At 38.7% G+C, this 16,594-nt stretch overlaps 1 protein-coding gene across 1 annotated transcript; it reads left to right on the top strand.

The window, feature by feature from the left end:
- Positions 1-431: 431 nt before the first annotated feature.
- On the top strand, positions 432-14,876 carry LOC121325200 (EF-hand calcium-binding domain-containing protein 6-like). Its single transcript, XM_041267541.1, has 18 exons — positions 432-928; positions 1,737-1,831; positions 2,066-2,166; positions 2,430-2,507; positions 3,169-3,342; positions 4,848-4,973; positions 5,654-5,805; positions 6,585-6,730; positions 7,029-7,225; positions 8,911-9,018; positions 9,317-9,382; positions 9,617-9,727; positions 10,245-10,362; positions 10,467-10,591; positions 11,788-12,031; positions 12,486-12,655; positions 12,947-13,103; positions 13,495-14,876. Exons 1-18 carry the CDS (start codon positions 613-615, stop codon positions 13,711-13,713), a joined length of 2,703 nt encoding a protein of 900 aa, XP_041123475.1. The 5' UTR covers positions 432-612; the 3' UTR covers positions 13,714-14,876.
- The last annotated feature ends 1,718 nt before the right edge of the window (positions 14,877-16,594 follow it).

Below are 16,594 nucleotides of genomic sequence, written 5' to 3'. Positions count from 1 at the left end.
TGCTACAGTACACCAGCATACAATAATGCCAGTGTTTGGCATTTCCATTCACATACACCTGCTGGACAGATGATAAAAATGTAGGCTTGTGAATGCAGGCAATTCTGTTATTAGTCAATGTGAAGCAATCATGCTTTTATAGTTGTCTGGATCAAAGAAGTGGCAAATAGATCCAGTGCCACTTATTTGCTGGATTTGGAACATAATGTTCTCACATCTTGTTTTGTATTGCTGTACCATACAATGCAAAGCATTGTTTCTTACCAAGCAGCTGTGATTAATCTTTAGGAAGATAGATTGCAAAAAAAAAAAAAAAGCTTTCATGCAATATTTCCCTTAAACATGTCTGCTTGCCTGTTCATAACATGCACTGCATAGCTGGTATTGTGTGAGATGAATTGTACAAGTTTAATAATATAGCATTTAAAGTCAGAATTACAACCAGTTTGACTGTAACGTGAAGCCACCCTTTTGTAGAATGTAAATTGATACAACTGGACAGCAAAGTCCTTTTCAGTCATCCTGATTCCCTGCTGTGGCTTGCAAAAATGAGACGACAAGCGGTTGCCAGCAGCAACCCAAAGTTGTCGATTAGACTTGCTTCATACCTAAATGAATCTAGCTGCTTTTCAGCTGAGAGGCACAATGGCTGCAGTGTGCACTAAAAGAGCTTCCTCACATTTGGGGATTGCATTGAAGCTTCCTGAAATCGTACACCCCTTATCAAGGCTGGGGGACCCCGAGACTCTCTCTGTAGCGGGGTGTTCCACACAGGGGGACCCAGAGGGCAGGCATGGCAGGACTGTGGAGAAGGGGAGAGCTTCGTCCAGCAGAGAGAGATCAAGATCCTCACTCGAGGACGCCTACAAAAAATACAGGCTGGACAAACTAGACAACTGGAGAAAGCTGGACAAGTGGGTCAATGTAGGTGAGTTTTCAGATGGTTTCCTTTTATGTTTAGTATTTAGGGTGGGGTGTTGTGGGGGGGGGGCACTGGAGTAAGTCTGATGAAAAATATTGTTTTCAAGTCTTGCATTTTGTTTGGTTCGGTCCATTTTACACTATGATGCAAAGGAGTACAATAATTAAAGGTATACAACAAACACTAATAAATGAACTGTTCTTTCCTGCAGATAATGTTTTGTTTTTTTTTAGATACCAGCCCTTATCTTTGCACATGCTTAACAGCAGGGCTGTCTATCTAAGGCTCATGGTTCAGTGCAAAAGGGCATGTTTATGTGGCCTGGATACACATGGATGATATGAAGTGAAGTATTAGATAATACACTGGGTATGTTTTACTGGAGATGCCACATCAGTCCAAACATTCCTATAGGTACATAGACCAGATAGCCAAGCTTCAGAACAGCCAGGGGGAAGGAACCCTTTGTGCAAAACACTGCCGGTAAATTTACACTACAAGCACCATACAAATGTGTGGAAATACTGGCACACTAATACTTTATGAATAGAATGCCTATAACACAGATAGAGGTTCTAGAAGGTGTACTGGTCATGAGTCTAGTTATATATACATATAAAACGTAATGAGGTCTATTCAATTGATCTGAACTGTGGTGGAATCTAAATAATTGTAATTACAGTGCGCAAAATGACATTTGTTTCTAATTTCATATTTAAACGGTTTATATCAATCTGTTAGATAGGATTTAGCTAGGCTGTTGTTATAATAAACAAGATCTACTTTTCTTTCTTCTCGTTTCTGTTGTATTTAGACAATAAGCAATGGGCAGAGGGCAGGAGTGTGTGTCGGGAGGGCAGCCAGGTCTCGGCACGGCCTGCAACACAAGTCACACTGCAGAGTGATGAAGTGAGTCACAGCTGCTGACAGAATACTGTACACTTCCTAGCAATGGAAATATATAGAAGCATTCTACAGCAGGGATGTTTATGGGGTGCTGAAGCGTATTCTTTCTTTAGCATTACACCCAGATATATATATTTTAACCTCTAATCTTGTCATTTGAAGTCGCAGTGCTGTGAACCAGCACTAGTATGATGCTTCTTACGCTCTCTTTTATATTTGTATTATGTGCTTCTAAAGTTGGAGCTCCTCTTGCGTGAGAAGATCAAATCCGGTGGATTTTATTCTTTAAAACAACTTTTCCTGGCTAATGACCCATCAGGCAGAGGGATTGTATCAAGGTAACATTTTTGTTGTCTTCTGTCTAAAGGAACAGTATAATTAATATGAAAGAACCACAAAAATAATGAAATGTGTCACCATATAAATATGCGATTTGCTGTAAGAATGAAGCATATTTACAGTAAGGCTAAAAACTATGTATCGGCACCCTGATCTACAAAAAAATGACATGTTTCCATGGCAGAGGCAGTTAATTTAGATGTTTTATTAAAATCTTTGTATTTATTGACAAATTAAGCTAATGGCAATCTTTGTATTTCAGGGAAGCGCTTATTATTATTTTCACTAAGTTTTTGGGAAGATTCATCAGTGCAAAACAATGTTCTTATCTTTTAACCAGGTAAGGAATGAAAGGTATTTGTGTTTCATTCCGCACACTGTGAAAAGAACAGTCTGCAGGTGTTGTATAGTGTGGAAGTACAGCATTGTTATCTCTTTGTGATCCATTCTTGGACCTGCTTTTAGGCTCTGTAGTGGCTTCATTCCCCCCTTGTATATATCCGCCAGAACTAATGGACTAAGTGTGACTCCCTATTGTTTATGAGAAAGGGTTTCGGGGTCTGTATGCATTTCTACCCTGCCTGATCCTACCCTGCCTGATCATGCACAAGGGCAATCAAGAACCACTATCTAAATAGTATTGGGGTGTGGTGTGGCTATTAGAGCATGCTTGTTAAGTTTATCTGTGGATACTGACTTGTGTTTGAAACCCTGTATTTCAGTAAAGATTGTGACTCTGTGAGTCATTGGTCATCACAGGCTTCTGTTTTGAGTGGCGTTACCTGAGTGAGACCTGTATACACACATTACACTTCCCATTTTGGGGATGTCTTCTAACTGCCCTTGTGATTTCATCCTCTTTAGTATTGAAAACACATTTTAATCAGCACTGTGACAGAAATGTGTCATTTACGTCACTCAGGACCAGGTAACAGTGTGCAGGATTTTCAGAAGCCCGTGTCTGCCTTTATTTATTACATCACATCTTTCTTTTGTTTCAGGCTAAAATTAAAAGAAAAGTCAACCGTCTCCTTTGAAAAGTTTTGCAGATGCTTTGGAGAACAGGAGAGTGAAGCTTACCCTGCCTGGCTGGATCCTGTGAAGAGAACAGGAGAAACTGTTCAGAAAAGTGCAACACAAGCGCATTTCGGATTAAAGAAGATGGTCAGGGACAGGTACAGCACGACTGCAGCAGAACTGTGTTTATTATATGTATGATGCAATGATGAAACACTGCAAAGTGCACCAGTGATCAGGATTGGTTTGTTTCAGTATACTAAACTGGAAGAAAAGAACAATTAACCTCATTTAAATATTTACTTACATAATGCAGGCTTATCTTCTGTAAGAGGGACACACCTAGCATTTCTTTGAATTCATGACCGCAAAGATATAATATCATTAAATTATAATAAAGTTACAAGACTCAAAAGTGTTCAGCATTTTCTGTGGACATTTACAATAGTTTAATACGAGCAATAATCAATTTCTAACTTTTTCTCTAGTTTTGCAGCATGGAGATTCCTTTCAGAAATATCAGGTGTTACAAAAACTTTAAAAAGTCAGCTAGCTTTAACTCTGAGCTACCATTAATCTCACTGCATAGGAAGACTGGGTTTGGAAACTAGCAACAACGACAAGAGTGAAAAGCTGGAGCGGTGTTTGACACACTCACAAACCCCTCCCCTTCGGTAGTGTGCCAGGTACCTGTCCCACTGCACTGCTCATCTACAAGCCCCTCTGAATGAAGATCTACAGTAATACAAGCCTGCGTCAACTGCCAGCAGAGTCCTTGTTGTTCACTAGAGGTTATCTTATTGTGGTGGAGTCCCGTATCACGGAGCAGCTGCTTGCTCATTCAGGAATGCCGAGACATCACAGTCTCACCTCAGCACCTCTGCACGCTTGTTCAGGAATGCTGTGACATCACAGTCTCGCCTCAGCACCTCTGCATGCTCATTCAGGAATGCTGTGACATCACAGTCTTTCCTCAGCACCTCTGCACGCTCATTCAGGAATGCCGTGACATCACAGTCTCACCTCAGCACCTCTGCACACTCATTCAGGAATGCCATGACATCACAGTCTCACCTCAGCACCTCTGCACGCTCATTCAGGAATGCCGTGACATCACAGTCTCACCTCAGGACCTCTGCACGCTCATTCAGGAATGCCGTGACATCACAGTCTCACCTCAGCACCTCTGCACGCTCATTCAGGAATGCCGTGACATCACAGTCTCACCTCAGCACCTCTGCACGCTCATTCAGGAATGCCGTGACATCACAGTCTCACCTCAGCAGCTCTTTTGAAGTGTTTCTCCTTCCCCATGCTTTCCCTGTTTCTTTACTGAAGAAAGGTGCTATGCAACAATAACTATAGCAGCCAAAGTCAGACACAAGTACTGCAGCTATTCAGAATAACAACATCGACATGAATTATTTAAGTGACGACTACAGGGGGTATCAAGTGCACTAGAAGATAACCGTCTTTACAGTGGACAAAATCCAATACGAATTCAAGATTGTTATACTAGCAACACTCAGGGACAAATATTAATGTCTGACATATATCAGTCACTCTGTGCAGTGAATCAGCAATAGAAGCCTTTGTGACATGTGTTAATTGAAATTGTAACATGTCCTGCTGATTACACTCATATATTCTTCTTTATATGTAGACCCTTTGAAGTTCTGGCTATGTTTCCTAATAAGGAAGGTGTAGTGCGGCCACCAGAACTGCGGCACGTTCTGCACCGCCTGGGAATACAAATGGAGGAGAAGGAATTTGAAAAACTCTGGAAAAGGTAGAGCACTAAATGTATTTCAAACATAAAAAGTTTTGACGGTAGTATTTGTATTTTTTGTCTCACACTCTTTTACTCTGATGTATTGTCAATTTTACAATCAGTGTCTGAAATGACCATGAATTTGCATTATAAATATTATATATTGCACTGAAATGTACTGAAACTTTCAATCAGAAAGTTAGAAAAAACTTGATTACGAAAAGGTCCAACTAGCATGGGCTTATCCATACAGGTGTATCTTTATCAATGCTATGTACTGTAGTGTGATCACTATATAAAGTAGTTTATAAAAAGCATCATGGTAATGCTACTATTAGTACAAGATATGGCACTCTGCATGAATAAATCACTGGCAGCTGACAACTGTAGCACAGGAACACATTGAAAAGGTTTACCACTGTTTATTTTTATATAACAGATCGCCAAAGGCATTTTAAATATGTGTTCATCTCATGGATGAAGCTTCCCTCTAGTCTAGCTTAATCAAATCCTCTGTTATAGCATTCTGTTGTTTTTATAACATGCTATACGTTGCCCATTATTTCTTTGAATGTCACTATGTAAAATGTGGAACATACGCACCACTATATATTTTGTTGTGCTGAATTACAGTTCATTGAGCATATTTCTGTTTGCATTCTATATTGACCTAATGTTACACATTATTGTGAATCAAGGTATGACAGATTTGGTGGGGAAGCAGTCACCAGACAGACTGTAATGAAGACCTTAGGTTTTGATAGTCGAAGTGCATCCGAAGAGCACAGGAGGGCTCTTCTGTCAGCTCTCAGCAGGGTTTCCAGCAGCACTGTGCCAGAGAGCCGGCCAAGTAAGAACAGCTATACTCAGGAGATCAAGCAGACCTGTGCAATTGAAGCAATCAATTACTAGCAAGCCATCTGTTTTATAGTGAGAATCGCCTGCCTCTTGTTTTGCCAGAAGAATGCACACATTAAATATTGATATCATTTCTGTTAAACTCATATTCTGCGTAGGATTGCCTTCAGCTTTTCTTCTGGAGGATGGTAGGTTATTTTTCTATGTAAAGATATGTTTGTTTTGATTATATATTGTGTATATGAATTGATGTAGATTGGAGTTACATACTGGAAGACGTTTGTCAAGTCAGTTCGGCAGACCATGGTATGTTATTGCTGTAAAAGCCAAGAGATCAAGAGACAACAGTGCTCATCCAATCATCTCCAAGGTCATTAGTGCACAGCAGGTACCTTTCTCATCTCCCATTGGTCTGATTCAGATCCATACAGTAAGTGAATCTAGTGGAGGAGCTACAAGACAAACATCATGTCTCCAGACAAGCAAACCCCAACCTGATTTCAAAGAAGGGCAGCAGGTCTTATAGACTAGCCATGTTACACTTGAGGGAATACAACGGGCAGATTGCAAAGCATGTTGAGAACATGAAATGAAACGGAAGTGTCAGGCGCTTCAATATTCCACATATTGGCCTGAGAGCAGCAATTTGTCAGGAAGTTGGCATCAAAAGAGATTTTTTGAAAGGAGTTATAAAGGGGCTTACTGTATGATGAAGTGACCACACAGGATTGTGCCAGTGCTGCTCTATTGACAGCCAATGTTTTAATACAGAGCTTTCAGGGAGAAGCCCTTCAAAGTCCCAGAAGCAGAGAACCCTTTCCCTGGACATAGAGGTGTGGCTGAAGGAGAAGTTTGCAGAGGGACTCAAGGGGATGCTGGCTGAGTTCCAGCGATTTGACACCAACAATTCTGGAAAGGTACAGTCATGCCAGCCTCTTATAATTTCTTTCCTTTTTTTTCTTTTTCAATAATTGTTTTCTTCTCTAATGACATTTAGTTTTGTCAGCAGACGTAACAGTTTTATTTCAAGTAACAATTAAAGGTTAAGGATTTGCTCTGTTTTGTTGAATGCATACCCAAACATTTGAATACACTCACTTGCTGTATATTCATCATTTTCTAGCAACCATCGCAAGCAAAGTGCATCCTCAAATGAATCTGTTTACTTGCAAGAGGCAAAAATACACATATAAATACATTTGGTGTTTGTTACAGGTGTCGAGAGATGACTTTGTGCAGGTCTTGGGTATGTTCCACCTGCAGCTGAAAAAGGAGCAGCTCAGTCTGTTCTTGGCTCGCTGTGGCTTGGACGAAGCTTCCTCCGATGTGAGTTACACAGACTTTCTGCAACAGTTCCAGGACAGAACTGAAAAGGGCATGTCTCAAAGGATCCTTTCAGACCCCAATCACAGGTACGTCCCTTATATAGGTGCTTTTAACCATTTAAGGTACAAGATACATACTGCATGTAATCACAGGATTATAAGCAAAATTAAAAGCACAATATATAATGACCAAGTGCAGGTAATACAAAAAATATAACAAAAAAATAAGTACAATTAATTTGATTTTTAAAGAAACACTGATACATTTGCAAACCTACAGAAATCCAATGCACAAACATTTGAATTTGGTACTACAGAAGAAAATCACACGAGGGGTGCTAATGGCCTGAAAGAAAAGGTGCTGCTGTAGTTAGTGACAGAAAGCACAGAATCTCTATCGGCTCCTTTCATTCAGATCATTTGAATTGCACAATACAACTTGGGCATTTTCTGTACTGAATTAACTTTATCTTTTAACATTTATGATTTTATAAACTTCAATGAAATCCCCTATTATCTGTCTATTTCCCAAGCCGAAGAGATTTAACAGTCTTAACCTGTCCTCTCAGTTCATGTTATACAGTCCTGGGATTAGCCTGGTTGCCCTCCTCTGTTCTTTCTCATGTGCAGCAATGTGATTTTCGTAGTGAGGTGACCAGAACCAGCCACAGTATTATATGTTTGTAGAAATCATAGAATACCTTGTGTACGATTATGAACTAATGCAAGAGTCACATGTTGGGATCTTTTGCAAGAAGCTGAACCAAAGGACTTCACAAGAAAAGTTAAGCTGTGACTTTTGTTCTCTCTAGATTGTCTCTGTAACTGTACTATGCAATCCTACTCCTGCTGTATGCTTGTCACAAAGGCTTCTGTACTTTATTATCTACACCTTTCAAAAACCCAGTACAAACAACACTCTATTAACGATGTTGTGAAAGTTAGTATTTCGTTCAAATACTTTTAATAACAGTAATATCAAATCTTTGAAGAACGAAAAGTGTAAAAGTACACATTGCTGCACTGCCACCTAATGGAATTAGTTTTAAATGACATATTTGTGATGGATTTGACCTTTTAAACATTCCAAACTGTTTATAATAGCAGTAGATGGTACACTGTTTATAATAGCAGTAGGTGGTACACTGTTTATAATAGCATGGTACACTGTTTATAATAGCAGTAGATGGTACACTGTTTATAATAGCAGTGGATGGTACACTGTTTATAATAGCAGTGGATGGTACACTGTTTATAATAGCAGTGGATGGTACACTGTTTATAATAGCAGTGGATGGTACACTGTTTATAATAGCAGTGGATGGTACACTGTTTAAAATAGCAGTGGATGGTACACTGTTTATAATAGCAGTAGATGGTACACTGTTTATAATAGCGGTAGATGGTACACTGTTTATAATAGCGGTAGATGGTACACTGTTTATAATAGCAGTGGATGGTACACTGTTTATAATACCAGTGGATGGTACACTGTTTATAATAGCAGTGGATGGTACACTGTTTATAATAGCAGTAGATGGTACACTGTTTATAATAGCAGTGGATGGTACACTGTTTATAATACCAGTGGATGGTACACTGTTTATAATAAGTCGGATGGTTGCAGTTCTGCACCAGTTCTAGTCCTGTTTGTGTTTTGTGTTTAAGAAAACCGGAAGCAATGTTTTTAATACAGTCTATGTGACTGAAATTTGACATTAAGATTTATAACAATGCTCTGTCTGAAATGCAAAATGCTGTATTTTAAACAGGTTTAACCAAGCAGGGAGCCTCACCTGTTACTCCACGCTATCTGCTTTAGAGGCAAAGCTAATTAACCTTCTACAGTCAGACTTCATCTCCCTGCTAGGGGATTTTCAGTAAGTATCTCTCTTTTAAATAAGTATACTGTATTAATAATACTAATAATAAGTTTGAAGATAGCATTACTTTATAATTTAACACCCCACAATCTATTTTTTGTATGTGTGTTGTATGTATTTATGTATGTATAAACCACATGTATGTGAAGTTGTACAGACAGGGTTTATCATATCCCAGGTCAGAATGATAAAATAGCCGGGAGAATCCCATGTGAGAGAGTTGAGAGTGTTGTTAAGGAATTGGCATTTACTGTTACTGCATTGCTAATGTTAAAAACACTAACCTTTTCCTCAGCAAAATGGACACACTGAAAACAGACACAGTGAGTCCACAGCAATTCAGAACGGCGATAGAAACAAGGTACAGTGAGTACACTTCTTTAATGTGTAGAGGATCTTCAAGCAGGTGGAAGGAACGTAACTAGATGGTAGCACTACAGAGTTATTAATTGCAAATAAGGGAAATGTTATGGGTTTGGCCACACATGATGCCATTAAAAATATTATAAATGCCATTTCTGTAGAGTCAACTTTCTCAGCAGTGCCTTATTAATGGGTGTTCTGGAGATCTCATGGCAGTTTTTATGCTGCACAGGTTCTCTATAAGAATGACGGATGAAGAAGTTGAGTGCCTGCTGGAGAAAACTCCCCAGGATAAACTTGGAAATGTTAGATACCTGGAATTCCTGGCCAAGTTTGACAGCAGGTAGTGGTCAACAAACAATAGTAAAATGTGTGTGTGTGTGTCATATATATATATATATATATATATATATATATATATATATATATATATATATATATATATATATATATAATGTAAGTCTCTCTCTCTCTCTCTCTCTCTCTCTCTCTCTCTCTCTCTCTCTCTCTATATATATATATATATATATATATATATATATATATATATATATATATATATATATATAATGTTATATATATGTATAACGTGTGTGTGTGTATTTGAGAAGCATGAAAGACTTTACCTCGTTAAAAATACGTCAAAGCACATTATTTCCATGCAGTGCAATTCTGACAAAAATTTAAATGACAGCTGTAGAAAAGTTAAAATAATAGCCAATGTATAAACCAGTACCCAATTCCTCTAGAACAAATATTTGTCAGTTTTCCTTCTATTTTATCTCTGACATTTGTTTGTGATTGAGTCCAGTTTATAACCCATGCAGTTTTATTGAAATGGCTATGTTTATAATTGACAGCAATGGTGTGCGCAATCTCTTTGAGGATGGCCAGACTATTGTGACACAATTTAGCAGAAAAACAAAGAGGGCTGGCCAGTTAGAGGATTACAAAAACAGAGAAAGAACACATTTCCAGGTGCTGTATTTTACACAATTGTGATCATTATTCCTTAAAGATTCCGCTTGGTATGGATCATAAACCTAGATATACTTTTTTTTTTTCTATATGTTTTGAAACAGCTGTCAAAGATCATTAAAGATCTCCTGAAAAAAAACTTTCAGTCAGTGGAAAGTGCCTTCAATGAGCTGGATGAAATGAACACAAGAAGACTTTCTCCAGAAACCATGTATCAGCTGCTAAAACGGTGCCTATTTTACTTTAATATTCACAATGCCACAAGCTACATCTCCTACAGAGAGCTGGTTTACACTGTTATAAATCATCTACATAGAGCTCGTTTACACTGTTGTAAATCATCTACATAGAGCTGGTTTGCACTGTTGTAAATCCTCTACATAGAGCTGGTTTACACTGTTATAAATCCTCTACATAGAGCTGGTTTACACTGTTGTAAATCCTCTACATAGAGCTGGTTTACACTGTTGTAAATCATCTACATAGAGCTGGTTTGCACTGTTGTAAATCCTCTACATAGAGCTGGTTTACACTGTTATAAATCATCTACATAGAGCTCGTTTACACTGTTGTAAATCCTCTACATAGAGCTCGTTTACACTGTTGTAAATCATCTACATAGAGCTGGTTTGCACTGTTGTAAATCCTCTACATAGAGCTGGTTTACACTGTTGTAAATCCTATACATAGAGCTGGTTTACACTGTTATAAATCATCTACATAGAGCTTGTTTACACTGTTGTAAATCCTCTACATAGAGCTGGTTTACACTGTTGTAAATCCTCTACATAGAGCTGGTTTACACTGTTGTAAATCCTCTACATAGAGTTGGTTTACACTGTTGTAAATCCTCTACATAGAGCTTGTTTACACTGTTGTAAATCATCTACATAGAGCTGGTTTACACTGTTGTAAATCATCTACATAGAGCTGGTTTACACTGTTGTAAATCCTCTACATAGAGCTGGTTTACACTGTTGTAAATCCTCTACATAGAGCTGGTTTACACTGTTGTAAATCCTCTACATAGAGCTGGTTTACACTGTTGTAAACCCTCTACATAGAGCTGGTTTACACTGTTGTAAATCCTCTACATAGAGCTGGTTTACACTGTTGTAAATCCTCTACATAGAGCTGGTTTACACTGTTGTAAATCCTCTACATAGAGCTGGTTTACACTGTTGTAAATCCTCTACATAGAGTTGGTTTACACTGTTGTAAATCCTCTACATAGAGCTTGTTTACACTGTTGTAAATCATCTACATTGAGCTGGTTTACACTGTTGTAAATCCTCTACATAGAGCTTGTTTACACTGTTGTAAATCATCTACATAGAGCTGGTTTACACTGTTGTAAATCCTCTGCATAGAGCTGGTTTACACTGTTGTAAATCCTCTACAGGTGTTGTTTTATCCTTTTTTCAGCTGTGATATCCATCCCCACGTCTCCAGAGAAGAGGTTGACAAGCTGTGGGGCCCTGTAATAACCAATGAAGATGGCACATTGGATTTTCTGCAGTTTGTCCGCCATTTTGGATTTTCTCCATTGTCGGCATGCTATCCCAATGCCAAAAGGGTACCACCTGTGAAGGGAGACAGCGACTTTCTGATCAGGTCTAGAAAACTCAATTCTGACACTGAAATAACTGTGGAATGCCTGCGTGCAAAGGTGTGCTTTATGTCATCATATACTGAACTTTTCCAATACTGTATAGGCCCCACATTTCATCAGCTAGAATGCTGGTCTAGACTACTTTCTGCAGATGAAGGGGGCACGGTATTCCCCTTCCTTGACAAAATGTTGCACAATGGTTCATTTGACCTATTAATTACATTTCAATCAATAAAAGAAAACATCATTGGTTAATTTAAAATGATATAATTTGCAACTTGTCTTAAGAACCCATCAATGACTGTAGCGTACATACAATCACATGTTGATAAGGACAAACTTCTGAGTTTTACATCACCCAAACAGTCATCTTACATCACTTTTATTTTGCGGGTTGTACAAGTTGGCTGTCGCGGGTCTGCAGGTTTTAACGTCAATGTGTGGGTCACTGGAGTGTTCTGTCATGTGTCAATAGGGTTTACAGGGTTATATTTTGAGTTTGTTCATATAGGTGGAGCTGCTGGTTGAAGAACTCTGGACCCAGTTTCAGGAATTAGACTCAAGCTGTTCAGGATTTGTTGCCAAAGAGGAGTTTAAGGATGTGCTGATTGACCTTTGTCCCGAGTTAACTGACTACCAGTGTCACATGATCGCCTCCAAATTTGTCCATGGAGAGAACGGGTCAGTTTTCTTGTTTTTGCCAAAGCAGTATTGTTGTGCATCATTACATTATGTATTTTGTTTGTTTGTTTGTTTCTTCAGTTTTTAAAGTGTCTAATTTCACTTGGTAATGTGTTATATATTGTACGGTATCAATGATACAGTTCATGCTGTATCCACTCGCAAGTTACCATCGTTCACACTGCCTGTAAATCCATGTGGTGAGAGTATATATTCCCATTGCATTGCTTTACTGCACAGTATTGTAGTCCCTGGATTTATAACAAGAGATTCTCCTCCTCTTGTGCCCAGGGTCTCCTATGTAGATTTTCTTCACCCATTTGAAGAACGGAGAAGACATTTTAAAGCTGCCCGTTCTAAGCTCTTGAGATCTGATGCACACTCTGCAGTTTACGATGAGGTCATGCTGAAGGGTCTGAGTGACATCACACTGAAACTGAGACAGAAGGTGCTTCTCTTCAGATTTCTCTTGTGTTATATAATATGAGATCTAGTTGAATATGTTTTGTTTTTTTTAACTAGAAGATATGTGCTTGCTACACTACCCCTTAAAGAAATGTCGGGGGGGGGGGGGGGGGGGGGACAAACGGATTTGATATTTAAGATTCTTGTTGCAAAGATTTAGTCACCATGTTAAACTGTGTTAAAGTGTATATATATGTGACACAAACACACACACACACACACACACACACACACCATTGCACAATGTGCAGTGCAAAAGTAACATCTGAGGCAAATGCTAATATTTGCTCAAGTGATTTGGGCCTTTGTATGGTTTTATATTGCAATTACTACTGGCATTTGATGGCAAACTAACCTCTCTGTTTGTGTTCAAGCTGGCTGGCGACTGGAAGAGCCTTCTGAAAGCCTGTAAGAAACTGGACGTGCACAGCACCGGGTTCCTCTTGCTACCTGAATTCAGATCTGTCCTGAGGCTCTGCAATGTTGTCCTGGATGAGGACGACATTTACCACGTCATGTCCCGCTTCGACAGAGACGTGACTGGGAAAATAAACTACTCGCAGTTCTTCCGCTGTACCCCGAAGAACCCGTAAATACTGTGGAACACCCTTAACAACAGAGGAGACACATGTGTTCGAAGTTATTGAGGAATTCAACCAGGAATGTTCATGAGTAGAGTTTCAAGTATATCATATCACAGAGTTTTCCCTATATTATCTTTTGAGCTAACCTGTGTCTGTGTTTAATTATTGTAGGGAAAATTAGTTTCACACACCGATAATTTAAAATAAGAGAGGGTCCTTAGAGTGGACATGCTTTTTAATTAGCACTTCCTAATCAGAGCACTAATCATTAGTTTCTTGACACACTGTTCATGTGCCTGTATTCTGCATTGCCAGTCACTTTGCAGAGGCTACCAGGGTTCCTCCTTTTCTTCAACACTGCAAATGTTGTAAAAGAGATTAATCTCACGTGTGAAAGGATGCATCAGAGACTCTGCAATTCATCCTTTCCTTTGGCTTCTGAAAAAGGAATCCTACTTGTGCAACCCACCTCACTTGTTTAGGCAATAATGAATGAATGGTTGTTGTTTCTGCTTACATAAATCTATTAAATGAAATTTATATGCTAGTATAAAGCACATCTAAAATAAATATAAAGTGGTATTCTAAGACCTAGTCATTGAGTTTCATGTTTAATTGCTGCTCACACAACACTTGGTTTGCTCTTTCTCTGCTTAGCTTAGTCATTCTTAAATAGACAACAAGATGCAGCATGCTGAGAAACTGAAGGAAACCACAGTCAATACAATTACAAGAAAAATAAATCAAATGAAATGCCCCATAGGCAGCAGACCATGACCATTCCTTTGCCATATCTCAATACAAATAAAGTCCCATAACAGCCAGTGCCACAATAGCACAGTATGTTGGGCTGTGTCCCCTAATAATGGTCTGGACCCCAAATAATCAGTTTTTTTTTTTTTTTTTTTTTACTACACCGTCGTTGTCGCCCCCCCCATGCATTCATTGCGTAACCAAAACCAGTGAACCTTTTACAATGTCTGTAAAAACACACTGTTACAAAAAAGAGAGACATATTATGAGGGCATCCCATGAATCAATAGTATAGTAAATACATGCAATAATGATCCTGTTTCATTTCATAGTTATAAAGCATGTTTGGAGTAATCTGTCAGTTTGCTATTATAGGCCAGGCGGGGAGGGCAGCTTCTTATGGCGCTGATATAAAAAGAGCGACACGTAAAGTCTTCTTGCCTGCGGTACCTGGTGCCTGCAATAGGGTCTGTATTACTACAGTACTTTTTATTGTAGTTTTAATAAATTAAACTAATATGTAATAAACAATTTTCGTGGATAAGTAGAAGAAAAAATGTTTTCAACTAGAAGTCATCGTATGAAGGTGTTGACCTCTGGTCGAAGAATTGTACTTCTTTCTTTTTTTTTCAATTTCCACATATCTCACAATTTAATGTTTTAGAGTTGTGAATGTTTTTCAAAGCTAGAAGTTAGACATTTAAATGTGTATTTAATTAGTTATTTTGTTTAGAAACATTTCTATATTATCTTAATTGAAATAAACAGTTTCCTTAAACACGTTTTTGTCTCTGAAGACCCGTTAAAAATAATATGAAGAAAATGTTCTCTTTGCTGAAAGCAAACAGGATAGCATCTCACCAGCAAGATAACAACATGCAACAACAGTCTTGGTGTTTTTCTATTCTTCAGTCTTCTCTATTCTCGTTTTTTTAGAAAGGCAGAAACCCTATCTGCTCATTGGCAACTTCTGGATACTGATTGAGATCAGGTGTGGGTATTAAATGCCCTTTGCTCTAAATACATTCCCACTGTTGTTCATTTTAATGCAAATGGTGGCATCCGCATTTCTGGAGTGCATTGTTCCTTAATGACAGTGCTGGTTTGTGCATGGCAGGATACCTTCCTCAAGAAAAGATTCAATGAAACCTTGAACCATGTAACCAGAAACCTTTTCATAGATAGTTCTCTTGGAGCCCTGAACTTCATTTGAAACCGGACATTCTTTAACCTGTCAAATCCCTGTTACTAGGAGAGGCTCAGGATATCAGAGGCAGGAAATGTCTCACAGTGAAAAGATGCTTTCTTCAACCACATCTTCAAAGTTAATTAAACATCTGCAAAGCAGACAGCACTTCAGTTCCCCATTTCCCCACAGCAACACTTGTACAGTCCCCCTATACAGAACACATCATGGATGGAATAGCTTCTACTCTTTAGAAGAACACCTTGGCCTGCTAAACCCCTAACTTTTTAATCAACTCAAACTGACTCAAACTGAGATCCATAATCTTATTTGGCCCTAAAAGGTCCTGTTGGGGTGTTTGGCAGCTACGAAAAGCAAGGCAATAGCAGCTTACAGTATCTAGAGGGAAGCCTTTTTAAAACTGGAAAGACATTTACACAAATTATGGCCCTTAAAAACTGGTTCAGATCAAGCTAGTGTCAATATGGAATGCTCCCCTTCACAAAATCACACCTAAATAGGATCTGAAAAAAAACAAAAAAGGCCATGGAAATTACCTAACTTACATTATTCTGTCATTAAGATCCTACCCTAGTGTTTTGAGACATACAACGATTCTTAAGAATAAGACTAATTTACAACTGTGGGACACTGAAGATTAGCCAGGACAAAATACAATCTGCTATTCCCAAACAGTGTCCTTATTGATGAGATGCACCTTTCATCTATAGTGTGAGCCTGTATTGTGTGTAACTCAACCTCTGAATCTCTGAAGGTACAGATCCCATCTCTTCTACAGAATGGTTGTGCACTCTGAATTGCTCTCTTTATCAGGTTATTTGCCGTAACCTTGCCATGGCAATATCCTTTTTCACAGCGCATCCACGATCAGCATTTTCATGGTAAACTGCACCCCTGTTCCTCTTTCTCCTTGTCAAGCATTCAGTATAG

Source organism: Polyodon spathula, chromosome 13, assembly GCF_017654505.1.
Source record: "Polyodon spathula isolate WHYD16114869_AA chromosome 13, ASM1765450v1, whole genome shotgun sequence".
In the NCBI taxonomy this organism is placed as follows: domain Eukaryota; kingdom Metazoa; phylum Chordata; class Actinopteri; order Acipenseriformes; family Polyodontidae; genus Polyodon; species Polyodon spathula.
Note: the sequence above shows the minus strand (reverse complement) of the source record. Positions and strands in the feature narration are given on the sequence as shown.